Source organism: Hyla sarda, chromosome 2 (assembly GCF_029499605.1).
Source record: "Hyla sarda isolate aHylSar1 chromosome 2, aHylSar1.hap1, whole genome shotgun sequence".
NCBI classification, from domain to species: domain Eukaryota; kingdom Metazoa; phylum Chordata; class Amphibia; order Anura; family Hylidae; genus Hyla; species Hyla sarda.
Window position 1 is genome coordinate 282,562,655 of NC_079190.1, and position 21,165 is coordinate 282,583,819.

General features: G+C 43.1%; 1 protein-coding gene across 7 annotated transcripts in view; it reads left to right on the forward strand.

Annotated features, from left to right (window-relative positions):
* L3MBTL3 (L3MBTL histone methyl-lysine binding protein 3) overlaps window positions 1-21,165 on the forward strand; it is an 84,569-nt gene that overhangs the window by 59,909 nt on the left and 3,495 nt on the right. For all 7 annotated transcript variants that reach the window (XM_056557255.1, XM_056557259.1, XM_056557260.1 and 4 more), the window contains exons 20-21: window positions 3,767-3,933; window positions 4,702-4,764. In XM_056557255.1, coding sequence (XP_056413230.1) covers window positions 3,767-3,933; window positions 4,702-4,764 — 230 coding nt within the window. The remainder of the gene's footprint in view (window positions 1-3,766; window positions 3,934-4,701; window positions 4,765-21,165) is intronic.

Genomic DNA, 21,165 nt, shown 5'->3' on the forward strand with positions numbered 1-21,165 from the left:
CAGGCGTCCCCTGACATCGTCGAGGGGGGTCCTGAGACCCCCCTATATCGGCGATCGCCACAAACTACCTGTGTAATCGCACAGGCGATTTGCGGTGATTTTGGCCTGATCGGGTCTATTGTGACCCGATCAGCTGGGAAAAATGGCGATAATCGGGGTTGTCATAGACTACCCCGATCATCCTAACTGATAGGAGCGAGTTGGCACCCTATCACCTGTGATAGGCCGATCACAATAGATGGCCTATCACAGGCCTCAGGCCGGGGTCAGGGTTAACTTCCCCTGGTCTCCCCGCCCCTAGGCGTGCGGGGAGACCGGTTGAAGAAAGAAGATGGCGGCGGGGACGTGCGGTACCTGAGGAGGAGCAGAGGACCAGGAGCGTCTGCGGCGGTGGACCGTTGGTGGGTAAGTGGACGTCGGCGGCGTTGTTAGTAGCAACAGTGAAGATCCGGTGATCTTCACTGTTGCTGCTAACAGTTTGAACACTACAACTCCCAGTATGCCTAGGCAGCCTTTGGCTGTCTGGGCAGGCTGGGATTGTAGTTTTGCAACATCTGGAGGGCCTCAGTTTGAAGACCACTGTATAATGGTCTTCAATCTGTGCTCTTCCAGATGTTGCAAAACTACACATCTCAGCCTGCCCACCCATGCTGGGAGTTGTAGATCTTTAACATCTGGCCCTTCAGATGTTGCAGAACTACAACTCCCAGCATGCCTGGGCAGTCTCGGCTGGGAGTTGTAGTTTTGCAACATCTGGAAGTGCACAGATTGAAGACCATTATACAGTGGTCTTCAAACTGAGGCCCTCCAGATGTTGCAAAACTACAATCCCAGCCTGCCCAGACATCCAAAGGCTGCCTAGGCATACTGGGAGTTGTAGTGTTCAAACTGTTAGCAGCAACAGTGAAGATCACCGGATCTTCACTGTTGCTACTAACAACGCCGCCGACGTCCACTTACCCACCAACTACAACTCCCAGCATGATCAGACTACCAAAGGGCATGCTGGTAGTTATAGTTTTGCAACAGCTGGAGGCACACGGGTTGGGAAACACTGAGTTAGGAAACAGACAATGTTTCCCAACCAGTGTCTCTCCAGTTGTTGCAAAACTACAACTCCCAGCATGCATTGATAGCCAAAGGACATGCTGGGAGTTGTAGTTAGGCAACAACTGGAGGTTTGACATCCCCCCCCCCCCCCCCCGAGAATGTACAGGGAACACTCACTTGGGCAGGGGCTTACAGCGAGTATCCGGCTGCAAGCTTGAGATGCAGCAAATTTAGCGTGGCAGCTCAAACTCCGGCGTGACTGTACCCTAAAAATACTACACTACACTAACACAAAATAAAATAAAAAGTAAAAAACACTACATATACACATATACCCCTACACAGCCCCCCTCCCCTCCCCAGTAAAAATGAAAAGCGTCTGGTACGCCACTGTTTCCAAAATGGAGCCTCCAGCTGTTGCAAAACAACAACTCCCAGTATTGTCTGACAGCCATTGACTGTCCAAGCATGCTGGGAGTTTTGCAACAGCTGGAGGTACCCTGTTTGGGAATCACTGGCGTAGAATACCCCTATGTCCACCCCTATGCAAGTCCCTAATTTAGGCCTCAAATGCGCACAGCGCTCTCACTTTGGAGCCCTGTCGTATTTCAAGGCAACAGCTTAGGGCCACTTATGGGGTATCGCCGTACTTGGGAGAAATTGCATAACAAATTTTGGGGGGCTTTTTCTCCTTTAACCCCTTATGAAAAGGTGAAGTTGGGGTCTACACCAGCACGTTAGTGTAAAAAAATCAAATTTTTTACACTAACATGCTGGTGTTGCCCTATACTTTTCATTTTCACAAGCGATAAAAGGGGAAAAAGCCCCCCAAAATTTGTAACGCAATTTCTCCTGAGTACGGAGATACCCCATATGTGGGCGCAAAGTGCTCTGGGCGCGCACAACAAGGCCCAGAAGGGAGAGTGCACCATGTACATTTGAGGTGATTTGCACAGGGGTGGCTGATTGTTACAGCGGTTCTGACAAAAGCAAAAAAAAAAAAAAAAAAAAAAAACACCCACATGTGACCCCATTTTGGAAACTACACCCCTCACGGAATGTAATGAGGGGGTGGAGTGAGATTTTACACCCCACTGGTGTATGACAGATCTTTGGAACAGTGGTCCGTGAAAATAAAAAATGTAATTTTTCATTTGCACAGCCCACTGTTCCAAAGATCTGTCAAACACCAGTGGGGTGTAAATGCTCACTGTACCCCTTGTAACGTTCCCCAAGGGGTCTAGTTTCCAAAATGGTATGCCATGTGTTTTTTTTTTTTTTTTTTTTTTGCTGTCCTGGAACCATAGGGGTTTCCTAAATGCGACATGCCCCCAAGCAAAATTTGCTCTCAAAAAGCCAAATATGACTCCTTCTCTTCTGAGCATTTTAGTTCGTCCGCAGTGCACTTCAGGTCCACTTATGGGGTACTTCCATACTCAGAATAGATCGGGTTACAAATTTTGGGGGGTCTTTTCTGCTATTAACCCTTGCAAAAATTTGAAATTTAGGGGAAAACCAACATTTTAGTGAAAAAAAATAAATAATTTTTTTTAAATATGTAAAAGTCGTGAAACCCCTGTGGGGTATTAAGGCTCACTTAATTCCTTGCTACGTTCCTCAAGGGGTCTATTTTCCAAAATGGTATGCCATGTGGTTTTTTTTTTTGCTGTCCTGACACCATAGGGGCTTCCTAAATGCAACATGCCCCCCCCCCCCCCAAACCATTTCAGAAAAACATACTCTCCAAAATCCCCTTGTCGCTCCTTCCCTTCTGAGCCCTCTACTGCGCCCGCCGAACAATTTACATAGACATATGAGGTATGTGCTTACTCGAGAGAAATTGGGCTACAAATAAAAGTTTAAATTTTCTCCTTTTACCACTTGTAAAAATGCAAAAATTGGGTCTATAAGAACATGCGAGTGTAAAAAATGAAGATTGTGAATTTCCTCCTTCACTTTGCTGCTATTCCTGTGAAACACCTAAAGGGTTAAAACACTGACTGAATGCCATTTTGTATACTTTGAGGGTGCAGTTTTTATAATGGGGTCTTATTTGGGGTATTTCTAATATGAAGACCCTTCAAATCCACTTCAAAACTGAACTGGTCCCTGAAAAATAGTGAGTTTGAAAATTTTGTGAAAAAATTGGAAAATTGCTGCTGAACTTTGAAGCCCTCAGATGTCTCCCAAAAGTAAAAGCTCATACATTTTATGATGCAAACATAAAGTAGACATATTGTATATGTGAATTAAAAAAAAATTATTTTGGAATATCCATTTTCCTTACAAGCAGAGAGCTTCAAAGTTAGGAAAATGCAACATTTTCAAATTTTTCATCAAATTTGGGGATTTTTCACCAAGAAAAGATGCAAGTTACCACAAAAATTTACCACTATGTTAAAGTAGAATATGTCACGAAAAAACATTCTCGGAATCAGAATGATAAGTAAAAGCATTCCAGAGTTATTAATGTTTAAAGTGACAGTGGTCAGATGTTCAAAAAACGCTCTGGGCCTTAGGGTCATAATGGGCTCGGTCCCCAAGGGGTTAAAAGATATCAACTGCAGAGAATTCTCACTTTATAATGTGTTGGTCAGTAGAGGAAAAAGATATTTATTCTTTACCTCAGTTTATAAGTAGTTTTTTGTTTATTTGTTTTTTTTAAATCTGCCTGTTTGAGTATTAAATGTAATTGGGATTGTATGAATTTCCTCAGATTGTGAGCTGAGTTTAGAGCAAGCCCTTCATCAGTCAGTATTCGTGACATCCTTGTCCTCTGATCCTGGTCATCGCATTCATCTTTGCTGGGAAAAGCAATGCCATCTGCTTCCTGAAGTGTCCGCATATACTGCCAAGATTGTTAGCAAGTGGAATACTGAAGAAGTAAGATTATGTAATTTATGGATGATTGTAAACGCCATTTCTGCATACTTTTCATTTGCAAGAGTTGGTCTATAGAGTGATTGAGTTCTGGGCAAACAAGGGTTAATCATTTAAACATTATTAGGCTTTCACTGTAAATATTGTCCTCTTTTGTGCTTTTTAGTTAATGTTAAAAAAATATTTTAAAAAAAGTTTCTGCCGAGGAGAGGAATTTGCCTTGTTGCAACAACATGATTCCTAGTTAGTACAGACAGCACAGCATAGCATGTGTACTTTTTGGTCATATATTATTCCATATATGTTTACAGTCTCCAGGAAGGCCTGGAGATTGACATAAAGGATGCACGCAAAGCATTCACTTTTTTATGGAATATATATTCTTTCCATCTTGTTGCTTATCTTGACCACCCTGGTCCATGATAGTGACATTATTCTGCATATTCTGTCCCAGCTTATACAGCAAAGCTAAAAGTGAGCTGCAGATAATGGTAAATGTCAGCTTATTGTGACTGCTGTAGCAGCCTGTGTAAAAATATCTCACTTTGTAGATATTCGTAAAACTGGTATTATTATTTTTAGAATAAGTTCATTTAACTGTCGTTTTCTGATAATACATTGTCTGGTAATTAAAAAAATGGGTGAGTGCACTGGAGATGATTGTACATGCCAGAGAACACAATGAAACACTCCATTGCCACAATATGCAAAAGACTCACTTTGTAAGTAAAGTTTTCTACTCTAACTACTTTTATTTTCTCTATTTTGCAGGTTGCTTTGTTCGTGCAGCAGCTACCAGGTTGTATGGAACAAGCCTCTGTCTTCAGAGATGAGGTATGATATAAGAATATTTTTTTGGGTGTTTTGTTGGTCCCATAAACTAACTTTTAAAACCACAGTTGCCACCGTACTCCTTGACTCCTGTACTTGTCTTTTGTAAGCTCCTGAGTGCTACAGAGTGAGCGTGGGTAGCTCAATCTCCTATCTATTGGGAGCCGGTGGCTACTGCTTGTTAAAATCACCAAAATTTAGCCCTCCCTTCCAACGTTTCACTGGCTCCCCAGCTTCGTCAGGAAAGTATGGCGGCTAATGGCCAGCGGGCGTCTCATACTGCCTTTTATATCATCGCGTCTGACGTTGAATGTGACGGCCGCGGCATGTCATCCAATCAACGGCCGGCTTCAGATAGTTCTGCGTTTCGTTATGATGGCCGTTCGTCCTATCATAGTCTCAATCGTTGGTCATGTGAGTAAACATACTAGACGTCACTAATGGGCTCCCGCATGTGATTGGATATAGTAGTATTCCTAAGGGAAGGTCCATGGCACATGCGCCAATCTCGCGCATGTCCGTGAACTTAGACGTGTCTTATGTTCTTTGCATCTCATGCGCAGGCGCCGGTTCCTGCGCATGTCATTGCACTTAATAAATATCCTCTACTATGTGTTACTGACTGCGCATGTCAGTGGACTTAGACATATTGTCAAATTGTATCCTCCAATTCAAATATTAAGCTGGTTCCATCCTGGGTAAGTATCCTTTAACTAGATAGGGTTTGTATCCAATCTTGTGGCAGGTAATATTTACATATGCCACTATTCTGTTGGAATATTTTCTGCCAGAAAGATCTGTAATGCAAAAGGGGGGGAGGGGGTTTATGACACTACGAACTTGCCTATTATGTAATCTCCGCTCACCCCCCCTACAAGATACTGTCTTAGATGGACCATGTCAATCTTAATATCCATTAGTTTACCATGACGTCCGTATCGTGTCGTCAGAAACTATATAATAAAGTTCCCAAATATATATTGTTGTTAATATACATTTATGTGTGCACTTATTGTAGTCAAAATGGCAGATATAAATGAGATGCCCTATCGGGTGGTGTAATTATTTATAATCTTGATATTTATTCTAAAAACGCGTGATATGAAAATCCCTCATTTAACCCATGAGGGTGCCTGCAATTAAGTCGGTAGATCCATCTCGCTTCCTCTCTCAACAGGATACCATCAATGTCTCCTTTCCTTGGTCCCAATTTCATCTGGCGAATACCCCAGAAGGTAAGTTCTTTTAAATTATTTTGATGTTTATCTTTCATATGTCTGGCTACAGGTGTGTCCGTAAATGTTCTTATAGTACTCACATGTTTGCCAATGCGACGCCGTAATTCCTGAGTAGTTTTGCCTATGTAGATGAGGAACATGTACATTGAATCGCATAAATCACGTTTCTGCTAGAACAATTGATGAAGTCAAAAATTGTGTAATTTTTCCCATTTTGAGGATCACTGAAACTTTTAGTCTTGCGTGTATATTGACACATGGTACAGTGACCACAGGGAAAGGATCCTTCTGGTTTATTTGGTAGCCAACTGTTAGTACTAACAGTCTGTTGTGTCAGATGGCTATGAACCAGGATATCCTTTAGGTTAGGACCTCTCCTGTATGTAATGTTTGGTCTCTGGCCTAACCTTTCTTGAAGATCCGGGTCTGATCTAAGTATATGCCAATGACGTTCTAATATACTTTTGATCTGTGTGGTATATGCATCAAAAGTGCCAATACATCTGATAGCATTATCCGGTGTAGAAAAAATAGGTTTGGAGGATAGTAAATCTGTCCTATTGCTCCGCAGTGCCCTATTATAGGCAATTCTAAGGTGTCTTTTTGGATAACCCCGATTGGTGAATCTTGACATGAGTTTACTGCTTTCTTGTTGAAATTGATGTTCTTCTGAGCAATTACGCTTGGCCCGTAAATATTGCCCTATTGGTATACTTTTTTTCAATGAGACGGGATGGTGGCTGTTCCAGTGAAGTAAGCTATTTGTAGCTGTGGGTTTACGGTAGATGTTAGTTTGGATATGATTGTTACAATCTATATATATAGTGAGATCAAGAAAATGTAATCTCTTGCCACCAATTTCTGAGGTAAATTTCATACCTATTGAATTGGAATTGAGTTTGTGTACAAAATCCAAAAATAAAGAAACATCCCCATCCCAAAAAATCTAAATGTCGTCAATATACCTCCCCCAATAAAGAATGTGCTCTGTGTAGAAAGAAAATTCATCACCAAAAACAAAATTGTGCTCCCACCACCCCAAAAATAAATTAGCGTAAGAAGGTGCACAAGAAGTCCCCATAGCGGTGCCCTTCATCTGCTGATAGAGGGCACCGCCAAAGAGAAAGAAATTGTGAGTGAGTACAAAAAGTAATAGTTGTGTTACAAAGGAATTGTGTCTCGTGAATAAACTACTTTTAGTGTCCAAAAAGCTTGAAATAGCTGTGATACCAAATTGGTGCTGGATGTTACTATATAGATTTTCGACATCCAAACTCATCAATAGAGTGCTGTCAGTGACAGTGAGATCCGTGATTTTAAGAACTGTGTCCTTAGTGTCCTTTAAGAAAGAGGGGAGGGTAGAGACGAATGGTGTGACGAATCTATATAGTAACATCCAGCACCAATTTGGTATCACAGCTATTTCAAGCTTTTTGGACACTAAAAATAGTTTATTCACGAGACACAATTCCTTTGTAACACAACTATTACTTTTTGTACTCACAATTTCTTTCTCTTTGGCGGTGCCCTCTATCAGCAGATGAAGGGCACCGCTATGGGGACTTCTTGTGCACCTTCTTACGCTAATTTATTTTTGGGGTGGTGGGAGCACAATTTTGTTTTTGGTGATGAATTTTCTTTCTACACAGAGCACATTCTTTATTGGGGGAGGTATATTGACGACATTTAGATTTTTTGGGATGGGGATGTTTCTTTATTTTTGGATTTTGTACACAAACTCAATTCCAATTCAATAGGTATGAAATTTACCTCAGAAATTGGTGGCAAGAGATTACATTTTCTTGATCTCACTATATATATAGATTGTAACAATCATATCCAAACTAACATCTACCGTAAACCCACAGCTACAAATAGCTTACTTCACTGGAACAGCCACCATCCCGTCTCATTGAAAAAAAGTATACCAATAGGGCAATATTTACGGGCAAAGCGTAATTGCTCAGAAGAACATCAATTTCAACAAGAAAGCAGTAAACTCATGTCAAGATTCACCAATCGGGGTTATCCAAAAAGACACCTTAGAATTGCCTATAATAGGGCACTGTGGAGCAATAGGACAGATTTACTATCCTCCAAACCTATTTTTCCTACACCAGATAATGCTATCAGATGTATTGGCACTTTTGATGCATATACCACACAGATCAAAAGTATATTAGAACGTCATTGGCATATACTTAGATCAGACCCGGATCTTCAAGAAAGGTTAAGCCAGAGACCAAACATTACATACAGGAGAGGTCCTAACCTAAAGGATATCCTGGTTCATAGCCATCTGACACAACAGACTGTTAGTACTAACAGTTGGCTACCAAATAAACCAGAAGGATCCTTTCCCTGTGGTCACTGTACCATGTGTCAATATACACGCAAGACTAAAAGTTTCAGTGATCCTCAAAATGGGAAAAATTACACAATTTTTGACTTCATCAATTGTTCTAGCAGAAACGTGATTTATGCGATTCAATGTACATGTTCACTCATCTACATAGGCAAAACTACTCAGGAATTACGGCGTCGCATTGGCAAACATGTGAGTACTATAAGAACATTTACGGACACACCTGTAGCCAGACATATGAAAGATAAACATCAAAATATTTTAAAAGAACTTACCTTCTGGGGTATTCGCCAGATGAAATTGGGACCAAGGAAAGGAGACATTGATGGTATCCTGTTGAGAGAGGAAGCGAGATGGATCTACCGACTTAATTGCAGGCACCCTCATGGGTTAAATGAGGGATTTTCATATCACGCGTTTTTAGAATAAATATCAAGATTATAAATAATTACACCACCCGATAGGGCATCTCATTTATATCTGCCATTTTGACTACAATAAGTGCACACATAAATGTATATTAACAACAATATATATTTGGGAACTTTATTATATAGTTTCTGACGACACGATACGGACGTCATGGTAAACTAATGGATATTAAGATTGACATGGTCCATCTAAGACAGTATCTTGTAGGGGGAGTGAGCGGAGATGACATAATAGGCAAGTTCGTAGTGTCATAAACCCCCTCCCCCCCTGTTGCATTACAGATCTTTCTGGCAGAAAATATTCCAACAGAATAGTGGCATATGTAAATATTACCTGCCACAAGATTGGATACAAACCCTATCTAGTTAAAGGATACTTACCCAGGATGGAACCAGCTTAATATTTGAATTGGAGGATACAATTTGACAATATGTCTAAGTCCACTGACATGCGCAGTCAGTAACACATAGTAGAGGATATTTATTAAGTGCAATGACATGCGCAGGAACCGGCGCCTGCGCATGAGATGCAAAGAACATAAGACACGTCTAAGTTCACGGACATGCGCGAGATTGGCACATGTGCCATGGACCTTCCCTTAGGAATACTACTATATCCAATCACATGCGGGCGTCCATTAGTGACGTCTAGTATGTTTACTCACATGACCAACGATTGAGACTATGATAGGACGAACGGCCATCATAACGAAACGCAGAACTATCTGAAGCCGGCCGTTGATTGGATGACATGCCGCGGCCGTCACATTCAACGTCAGACGCGATGATATAAAAGGCAGTATGAGACGCCCGCTGGCCATTAGCCGCCATACTTTCCTGACGAAGCTGGGGAGCCAGTGAAACGTTGGAAGGGAGGGCTAAATTTTGGTGATTTTAACAAGCAGTAGCCACCGGCTCCCAATAGATAGGAGATTGAGCTACCCACGCTCACTCTGTAGCACTCAGGAGCTTACAAAAGACAAGTACAGGAGTCAAGGAGTACGGTGGCAACTGTGGTTTTAAAAGTTAGTGGTGGTGTCATTACATCCACTTGCAGAATCACACAATTATGTGCATCACAATCTACATTTTAGATGGAATAATAAAAGGTATATTTTAATTGGGGGGTATTTAGTTTAGGGTTCCCCTAGGGGGGTTCCCCTAAAATTGTTGTGAATAAATTGACCCTAGTATCCCCCCTTGGGGTTTTTGTTGTTTGGTCCCATAAACGACACTAGGTGCGGTCTATCCTGCAGTCAAGATCAAAAAATATGAAAAAAAGGATAGTTCTTAAAACTTAAAGGGGTATTCCAGGAAATAACTTTTTTATATATATCAACTGGCTCCAGAAAGTTAAACAGATTTGTAAATTACTTCTATTAAAAAATCTTGATCCTTTCAGTACTTATGAGCTTCTGAAGTTAAGGTTGCTCTTTTCTGTCTAAATCCTCTCTGATGACACCTGTCTCGGGAAACGCCCAGTTTAGAAGAGGTTTGCTATGGGGATTTGCTTCTAAACTGGGCGTTTCCCAAGACACGTGTCATCAGAGAGGATTTAGACAGAAAAGAACAACCTTAACTTCAGAAGCTCATAAGTACTAAAAGGATTAAGATTTTTTTATAGAAGTAAGTTACAAATCTGTTTAACTTTCTGGAGCCAGTTGATATATAAAAAAAGTTTTTCCCTGGAATACCCCTTTAACCTTTAATACGTTTCTCTAAAACTACACCAAATACGTGAGTCCCATACCATATAAATTAGGATATGCAGCAATAAGCAGTAGTCCAAGACAGTCTTAAATGGACAAGAACTGCTTATTAAATTGGATTACCTGAGTAATATCCAACTCTCAGGATTTCCAGCAAAATCTCTCAGATTGTAACCAAATATTTCACATGAAAAAATATATATACACCGCCTACAACGCATTTCTGTCAGCTAGTATTTGCTGACGTCATCAGGATGGCGTGTTAATATAGTATTACAGCAATAGTACAAAAGTACAAAAATCTCAAATATGAAAACCTGCAAGAAAAGTTTGTGCAACAATAGGTACACAACTGAAGGAATGCATTCAACCATGTGCTGGTTCTCTGCACATCTATCATCTGGTATATACAGCCTCCATGTTGCTTTGCACGTTTAGAGTGAGATACTTAAGGAAAGAAGACAAAAGGAAAACCAACATTTGCCACTTTCCTTTCCTTGAGTACCTGTAAAAAGAGCTTTTATACAGCTGAGCTGTTACTCACAGCTATGATGCTCTAATTATCGCTCTGGTGCTGAGCAGAACCTGCTTGACAGCAGGGAGCCATCACGATCCTGCTACTACTGCTTGCGATAGTGCTTTTCAAGCGTCAATTCTGGTTCCTGCTGCTAGTCGGTTGGAGACCGGACCAGGATGGCTGCTGAAATCATCCAGCAGGCATCCCGGCACATCGCTGAGGGGGGTCCTGAGACCCTCCTATGTCGGCGATTACAGAAAATCTCATGTCAATTCAGACATGCGATTTTCTGCTATTCCAGGCTGATCGGGTCTCTGGTGACCCGATCACCCGGAAAATAGGGATGATCGGAGCTGTCAGTGACAGCCCCGATCATCCTGAGGGATAGGAGTGAGATCGCAGTGCTGCGATCTCCTCCTATCCCCTGCCATTGGTCAGAACTGATTTTGACCAATGGAAGCGCAGGACACTGGGTTGCCATGGCAACCCCCCATTCTGCCCACCCCTGGATGTCGGGGGAGAAGATGGAGGCCGGTACCTGCAAAGAAGATGTGTGGGGACCGCCGATCGTCGCTGGAGACAGCGGAGATCACGGCGCAGGTAGGGAAATTACTGTGGGGGAGGAAGGAAGGGGGTAGTAAGCGATATGTACTGCTTCCCTTCCTAGTAGGTGCCAAACTGCAACTCCCAACATGCCCAGACAGCCAAAAGCTATCTGGGCATGCTGGGAGTTGTAGTTGTGCAACATCTGGAGGGTCACAGTTTGGAGACCAGTGTTACAGTGGTGCCCAAACGGTAGCCCTCCAGATGTTGCCAAACTACAACTCTCAGCAGGCCTAGACTACCCAGGCATGCTGGGAGTTGTAGTTCTGTAACATCTGTCCCTTCAGATTTTGCAATTTTCATGACATTTTTTAAAATTGCTGCTCTACTTTGAAGCCCCCTAATTTTTTCAAAAAGTAAAAATATGTCCATTTTATGATGCCAACATAAAGTGGACATATTATATTTGTGAAAAAAAATAAAAATTTATTTGGAATATCAATTTTCCTTACAAGCAGAGAGCTTCAAAGTTAGAAAATGCTAAATTTTCATGAAATTTGGGGATTTTTCACCAAAAAAGAATGCAAGTAACGACGAAAATTTACCACCAAAATAAAGTAGAATTTGTCACGAAGAAACAATCTCAGAATCAGAATATTCAGTAAAAGCGTTTTTAGAATTATTAATGCGTAAAGCGACGGTGGTCAGAATTGCGAAAAAGGGCTCAGTCCTTAAGGTGAAAGAGGGCTGCGTCCTTAAGGGGTTAAAGGTTACATTTTAAGCACTATCCTTTTTTTTCCCCATATTTTATAAGTTATGATATGTCACAAGAAATGAAACCCTTCGCGACCCATGATGTACCGGGTCGGGTCCGTGTCATAACCAGCAGATGCCCACTGCTATCAGCAGCTAGCATCTGCCGATAATGACTGACATCGCAGCTGGCTCTGATGTCCATCATTTGAATGGTTAATTGCCACGATCATAGCATTTAAACATCAAATGTTGGTAATCCCTAAAGTCTATGGGACCCATCGTCAGCTAAGAACGGGGATTTACAGTGGGGCAAAAAAGTATTTAGTCAGCCACCAATTGTGCAAGTTCTTCCACTTAGAAAGTTGAGAGGCCTGTAATTTTCATCATAGGTATACCTCAACTATGAGAGACATAATGAGAAAAAAAAATCCATAAAATCACATTGTCTGATTTTTTAAGAATTTATTTGCAAATTATGGTGGAAAATAAGTATTTGGTCAATAACAAAAGTTCATCTCAATACTTTGTTATATACACTTTTGTTGGCAATGCCACTCCTTTGTTGCCGGAGCGGTGTGTTTGGAATCATTGTCATGCTGAAAAACCCAGCCACGTTTCATCTTCAATGCCCTTGCTGATGGAAGGAGGTTTTTCACTCAAAATCTCATGATACATGGCCCCATTCATTCTTTCCTGTACACGGACCAGTTGTCCTGGTCCCTTAGCAGAAAAACAGTCCCAAAGCATGTTGTTTCCACCACCATGCTTCACAGTAGGTGTGGTGTTCTTTGGATGCAACTCAGCATTCTTTCTCCTCCAAACACAAGTTGAGTTTTTACCAAAAAGTTCTACTTTTGGTTTCATCTGACCATATGAAATTCTCCCAATATTATTCTGGATCATCCAAATCTCTCTAGCAAACTTCAGACGTGTCCGGACATGTACTGGCTTAAGCAGGGGGACACGTGTGACACTGCATGATTTGATTCCCTGGAGGCGTAGTGTGTTACTGATGGTAGCCTTTGTTACTTTGGTCCCAGCTCTCTGCAGGTCATTCACTAGGTCCCCCCCCGTGTGGTTCTGGGATTGTTGCTCACAGTTCTTGTGATAATTTTGACACCACGGGGTGTTTGACGGGGTTTGACACCAGATCGAGGGAGATTATCCGTAATCTTGTATGTCTTCCATTTTCTAATAATTGCTCCCACAGTTGATTTCTTCACACCAAGCTGCTTGCCTGTTGCAGATTCAGTCTTCCCAGCCTGGTTCAGGTCTACAATTTAGTTTCTGGTGTCCTTCGACAGCTCTTTGGTCTTGGCCAAAGTGGAGTTTGGAGTGTGAATGTTTGAGGTTGTGGACAGGTGTCTTTTATACTGATAACAGGTTCAAACAGGTGCCATTAATTCAGGTAATGAGTGGAGGACAGAGGAGACTCTTGAAGAAGATATCTTGCTTGTTTGTAGGTGATCAAATACTTACTTTTTCCACCATCATTTTCAAATAAATTCTTTAAAAATCAGACAATGTGATTTTATGGATTTTTTTTCTCATTATTTATCTCATAGTTGAGGTATATCTTTGATGAAAATGACAGGTCTCTCATCTTTTTATGTGGGAGAAGTTGCACAATTGGTGGCTGACTGTATCCTTTCTTTCTGGTGCTCAGTGGATCGGCGATTGCTTAAGACTGTCCTTAGCAATTAAACGCCATTAACATAGATCGATGTAACGGAATGGCTTATGATAGGCCCCTAAGGGGGGGGGGGGGCAAAAAAAAAAGTAATCATTTGACCCCCACCCCAATAAAGGTTTAAATCACCCCCCCTTTTCCCATTTTTCAAATAAAACACTGAAAAAACCATAACCAATAAAGATATTTGGTGTCCCCTCATGTGTAATTATCAGAACTACTAAATTATGATGTTCCTGATCTTACACTGGGAACTGCATTAACGCAAAAAAAATTCCAAATGCCAAAATTGGTGATTTTTGATCACATCCCAGAAAAAACATAATAAAAACTGATCACATAAGCACAAAAAATAAACTTTAATACAGCTCCGTATGTGCAAAATGTAAAAAGATAGTTATCAAAACATGACATGGAACAAACTTTAGTTTTGTTTCTTTTAAAATTTTCTAATTTCTTTTTTTTCTTTTAACCGTAAAACAAAAAAAAATTATCCAAATTTGGTATCCTTGGAATCGTACAGACACATAGAATAAAGTTATCATGTCAGTGTTGTGAACTCTGAAAAAATTATTGCCCCATAAAATTGCACAATTTCATACTTTTTTCAATGATGCTTTACTTTTTTTTAACCCCTTAAATGGGCACTGTCACCAAACCTTTTTTTTTACATGTTGTAGTACTTATGTACTATAACATATCTCTAATATACATTCATTAATTTTTTTGTCATTAAAATAGTTTTACATTTGAAAACTGGCCACTAGGGGTCTCCCTTCTAGTGGCCGGCTGCAGCCTGGCGTGACGTCACGTTTTATTTCGGACCAATGCCGGCCGGGCAATTGGTCCTAATTCACTGAGGCTGCGCTCGCTCCCTGCCTGTCAATTAGACAGGCAGGAACGAGCGCTTTGAACAGAGAGAATGCGCGCAGGCTCCCTGGCCTCGGCTCCCGGTGACAAGGTGACAAGTAAAATTTAATGCGCTACTGCTGCTGCTAAGCAGTGCTGCGCTAGGACTGGCTTCACTTTATTCTTTTTCGGGCGGGCGGGGGGAGCGGGTTGGGCGGTGGGGTTCGGGGGAGTGGGATGTTCGGCAGCTGCGGCCATCGCATATACTGTTTGCACCACAGTGTGCCTCCAGTTGTTTCCCCACTACAACTCCCAGCATGCCCTGACAGCCAATAGATGTCAGGGCAAGCTGGGAGCTGTTGTGGTGAAACAGCTGGAGGTACACTGTATAGGTGAACTAAGGTTGGAAGTCCCCCCCCCCCCCCCCCAGCAGGCATCAGGGACGTCGCGCCTGCTGGGAAAGTCTGCCTGGTAAGTGAGCACATTACCAGGCAGACAAAAAGGCATTTTTAATATGTTAAAAAAAAAAATAAAATTAAAGGCAGTGAGGGGGTTAGGGATAGATGGGCAATAGGTAGGGACAGAATAAAAAAAAAATGGTGGGAGCTACTCTTTAAGGACTCAGCCCATTTGGGCCTTAAGGACAATTTTATTTTTACGTTTTTTCCTCCTCGCCTTCAAAAAAATCATAACTCTTTTATATTTTCATCCACAGACTAGTATGAGGGATTGTTTTTGCGTGACCAGTTGTCCGTTATAATTTTACAACCAAAAAAATACTATTTGTTTGGGGAAATTAAAAAGAAAACCGCAAGTTTGCAAATTTTGGAAGGTTTCGTTTTCACGCCGTACAATTTACGGTAAAAAATGACGTGTTCTTTTTTTTCTTTTGGTCAATACGATTAAAATGATACCCATGCTAACATACTTTTCTATTACTGTTGCACTTAAAAAAAAAATCGCAAACTTTTTAACCAAATTAGTATGTTTAAAATCCCCCTATTTTGAAGACATATAACTTTATTCATTTTTCCGTTTAAGCGGCAGTATAAGGGCTAATTTTTTGCGCCGTGATCTGTACTTTTTATTGATACCATATAATTTTTTTTTTTTTAAATTTTTCGAATAAAATGTTATAAAAAAAAGCAGCTATTTTGGACTTTTTTTTAAGTTCACGCCGTTCACCGTGCAGAATCCTTAACATTTTATTTTAATAGTTCAGATTTTTACGCATGCGGCGATGCCAAATATGTATATAAAATATTTTTTTTACACTTTTTGGGGGTGAAATAGGGAAAATGGGACAATTATGTTTTTATTGGGGGAGAGGGTTTTTCACATTTTAACTTTTATTTTAACTTTTTTTTTTACTTTTATTTTTACACTTTAATAGTCCCTATAGGGGACTATTTATGGCAATCATTCGATTGCTAATACTGTTTAGTGCTATGCATAGGACATAGCACTGATCAGTATTATCGGTCGTCTTCTGCTCTGGTCTGCTCAATCGCCATTACTGACCTGTCCCTGGCTGCTATCAGCAGCCGGGACCTGCCGCGCATGACCCAAGCATCGCTCCGATGCTCGTGGTTATGTATAGGATGTAAATGTACGTCCTGGTGCGTTAAGTACCAGCTCACCAGGACGTACATTTACGTCCGGCGTTGTTAAGGGGTTAAAAGTATTTAAGTTACTTGCAAGTAATGATAACAAACAGACAGAACAACACTTCCCGGAGGTCCCACTGAGCCTCAGTAAGCAATAGCAAGGAAATAAGGCATACCAAAAAGATCATCAATGTGCACAGAGGGCAACCCCGAGACCCCTGGAAGAGTCCCAAGACAGACAGACACACTTCCCGGCACCCCCCTCGCAACCCCCCAGCCCCCCCCCCCCCGCCCCCACTCCAGCACCAGTACTAACCAGACAATAACATCCTATAATGACCTACTGACTCCATCCAACCGGCGGAGCCGACACCGCCAGCAACAACCAGGGGGTTCACGCCATATCAAACTTCTTAGGGCGCTTACGACTAACATAAAGAGCGTGAGCATACAACGGAACATATTTATTCACCAAGGTTATCCAACGAGACAGCGGGGGGGTGTATGTATCCTTCCAAGTAATGACAACCACCTTACGGGCACAAAACAACAAGAACCCAATTAGCAACCGTATGAGTACTGGAAATCAAATCATTCAGTACCCCCAATAAACACACCATAGAGCTAAATACTAAAGGAAAGTCCAGGTGGTCAGCCAAGAAACCCATCACCTCCCTCCAAAAGGCTGCAATAACAGGGCACTCCCATACTGCATGCAAGAAGGAACCAACCTCCAAAGAACATCTAAAACAGAGAACAGTTGGAGACAGTCCCATACGCTTAAGCTTAGCAGGGGTATAGTACTACCGCAGAGCATATCTATCTCTGCTGCTGACCACAGTAGCATAATATGAGCCCTCCACCTCCTTCCACTGACACTCCGTCAGATCCGGGATATCAGCCACCCATTTAGAAAAGGCCAGGGAGAAAGGGCCCTAGTGACTGGAGAAGGGCATATGACTGGGTGAGAGGTTTAGAGAGATCCGTGGTGCCTAGAAGAAGCTCCACCTAAGAAAAAAACGGGGTAAACGCCAGGGAGCCAAACTGCACATGAACCGCAACAAGGCATTCCCAGGGACACCATAACGTTCCTGCATTTCCACAAAGGATAGGAAAACCTGATCCTCCCGGAACAAGTGATCACAAATCTGACTCCATGAACCCACCAAAAACTGGCCTCCTGTAACCCATGCAGGTGAGGCAAATGAACATTCCCCCACAGGGGTGCCCTAGGAGATACCAGAGGCTGCGGAAACTTACTCGACACCACGGACCAAACCTAGTTAACAGAGGGGTAGGGAAGGAAGAGCTAGAGTGATACCTGTAGAGTGTATTGGTCAGAGCTTCATATGATCCCATAATCGCACAAGCCAGGGCTGTCGCCGAGTTCGACAAATCAAGGTCTAGTCACCACGCTGCATAGACAAATTGGGAGGCAAGAAAATATTAAGACATCAGGGGCAGCCAAGCCACCACGCTGCTTGGAGGCCTGGAGAAGGGCCCGACCCAGCCTGGGAGGCTTTCCCTGCCAATAGAAGGATCCCAGAGCATCGCACTGTGCATTGAAATACCTCTTGGGGGGGAAGGACAGGGGGCAGGTGAAATAGATATAGAAATTTAGGGAGGTAAATAATTAAAAAAAAATTGATCCTACCAGCCAGGGAGAGAGGAAGGGCAGACCATGCTATCAGTCGCTCCACAGTGGAGTGCAGTAGTGACTCCAAGTTGAGAGGCATATAGTCTAACAGGGATAGAGTAACCTCCACTCGAAAATGAGGCACCACCTGCACCCCAGCCGGGAGAGAGGATGGGAGAGGGACCCCCTTGGAAAGCGCCATTCGGGAGGATAAGGCCCTGTTAACCTGCAGGCCTGAAATTGCACCAAATCTGGTAAGCAAATCCATAAGTGACAGTAGGGAACCCTCAGCATCCGCCATATATACCAGAGTATCATCAGCATATAGGGAGACCTTTTCCACAATAGACCGCAATAAGAATGCCGCTACTATCCGGATCCCTCCGTATGGCAGCTGCCAATGACTCTATCGCAAGCACAAATAAAAAGGGAGAGAGCGGGCACCCCTGCCTAGTCCCCCGACTCAGGGAAAATGGGGCAGAAACATCGAAGTTAGTGCAGATCCGGGCCATAGGTTGATCATACAGCAGGCAAGCCCATGCACAAAAGCGAGGACCAAACCCAAACGACCCTAGCACCTCCCAGAGATAAGGCCACAAAAAACCTGAATCAAAGGCTTTATAGATATCCAACCTCACTACCACCCCCGAGGGAAAGCCCCTATCTACTGCTGCTATATTGAACTGCAGACGTTTCACATTTATATATGTAGCCCACCTGGCATGAACCCCGTTTGGTCAGGATGAATGATAGTACCAATAACTCCATACAATCGAGTGCCCAGTACTCTGGCCAGAATTTTGATGTCAACATTCAGCAGGGAAATAGGTCTATAGGATACAGGGAGCACTGGATCCTTCCCGGGTTTAGGAAGCCCTACAATGAGCGCTTCTCTCATAGAATCTGGAAGGGCGTCAGCAGTGGCAATGGAGTGAAACAATTTACACAGAATAATGGCCGGACGCTCCTCATTCATCCTGTACCAATCGCCTACCATCCCATCCAAGCCCGGAGTCTTCCCCCTAGGGAGATCCTTAATAGCCTGAGCCACCTCCTCCACTGGAAAATGGGCATCTAATGCCTCCACCTGAGTCCACCCAAGCGCGGGAAGAGACAAATCCTGCAAGGAGGAGAAAACCTCCCCCTGACAGGGCATAGAGGAGGCAACATATAGGGAAGAGTAAAAGTCTTGGAAAATTGCATTTATCCCCTGAGGATCATTAACTACCACCCTGTCACTTCCCACGATACAGGGAATAAAGGCCGTCAGGCGAGTAGCCCTTGCTAAATAAGCCAATAATTTACCATTCTTATCACCAAATTCGAACAGGGCAGCCTCCCTATCCGCTAATTTCAATTGAACCCTATCTTTCTGGGCAACTAGCAAAGATCTCTGTACCTTAGCACATGCCCTCTCAGGGGACGGGATTCCGAACGTACTCAGCCTCCAAAACCCCCACCTTCTGCAACCGTGCGCTCCTAAGCCTCCTTTGACCTGCAACTCCCGCAATGAAAGCTCCCCCAATCGTGGCCTTGTACGCGTCCTACTGCACTAAAGGTTCAGGGTAGTCAGTATTGTGTTCCCAGTAGTCAGTGTGAGCTACCCCTAAAGCCTCCACAACCGTCTCAGCCTGTAGCCAGCCAGGGTGCATGCGCCATATGCGGGAGGGAGGGGTAGGGGCAAGGTGCAGAACTACCACTATGGCAGAGTGGTTTGAGATCCCCCTAGAGGTATAGGAAACGTCTCTTACTGCCGGTAGAAGATCCTCGGATGCCAAAGCCAGATCTATGCGAGAAAACGACCTATGGGCCACAGAATAAAAGGAGAAAGAGGGCCCAGCAGGGTATTTCCACCTCCAGAGGTCGGTCAAGCCTATCGCCAACCGCCAGGTATTAAACGCAGAGGAGCTGTGGTCAGCAACTGTGGTGCGGTCGAGGACTGGATCAGGAACCACGTTGAAATCTCCTACAAAGAGGACAGGGTCAGAGGGAAAAGAAAGCAGTTCATTAGTAATGAGCTCCAGGACTGAGACCTGAAATTGGGGGGGGGGGGCATACACAGCAGCAAGAACAAAAGAGACAGACCCCAGAGAGCAATATACAAGGACAAACCTCCCGAATTGATCACAGGCAACCCGAGAGACAGTCAATGGCAGGGATTTGGTAATCAGCATAGAAACCCCTCTAACATACGTGGAATAGGTAGCATGGTAGCCCCTCGCAATCCAGGCCCTTTTCAAGGCCAGGATCTTCTGGCCAGTAACATGAGTTTCTTGTAAGAAGATAATGTGAGGAGACTGACTCTTAACAAAATCAAGACTAAGGGCCCTCTTAAACTTGGAATTGAGCCCCCTAACATTCCAGCTAACCACCTTCAAAGTCCCCATCTGGATACCAACTCAGGACCAGGGAGGATCGAGCACCGGGACCACCCACACCCCATTCATCCAGCAGACAGGCATACACAGACATAGCACATACACAGAACAGAAAAACAAATGCAACATAGCAAGAATTAAACAACCCCATGTAGACCCTGTCTAACATTAACCGGGAAACCCTAAACCGATAATCCCTAACACAGTGCAGACCTATACCCAAAACTGGAACCACTACGGGTGCCCGAGGAAGAGTAGCCTAATTAACCCCAATCCCTCCCACCACCCCAGCAAAAACTAATACGGCCGGTAACTAAAAACTGATCCAAGAGGACCTATGGATACAGGAACCTACGGAGGCCCTGCACAAGGAGCTAATTCCCTATCATCTAGCTACAAACTTTCACGAGGAATAGTCATCAGCAGGCCAGAATAGAACAGCTCAGTCCGGTTGTCTGGCAGGAGGGGCAGCATCAATCCAATGAAGAGCTTCAGACGGGGAGGTAAAGAACTTGGTGAAAGTCCCATCTACCACTCGTAGGCGTGCAGGATACAGCATTGAATAACGATAGCCCTTGGCTCTCAGCTTCGCCCGGACTTCCGTGAACTGCACCCGCTCCTTGCGAAGTTCAACCGAAAAATAAGGTAAAAGGACACTCTGCTTCCATCCCGAATAATTTCGCCC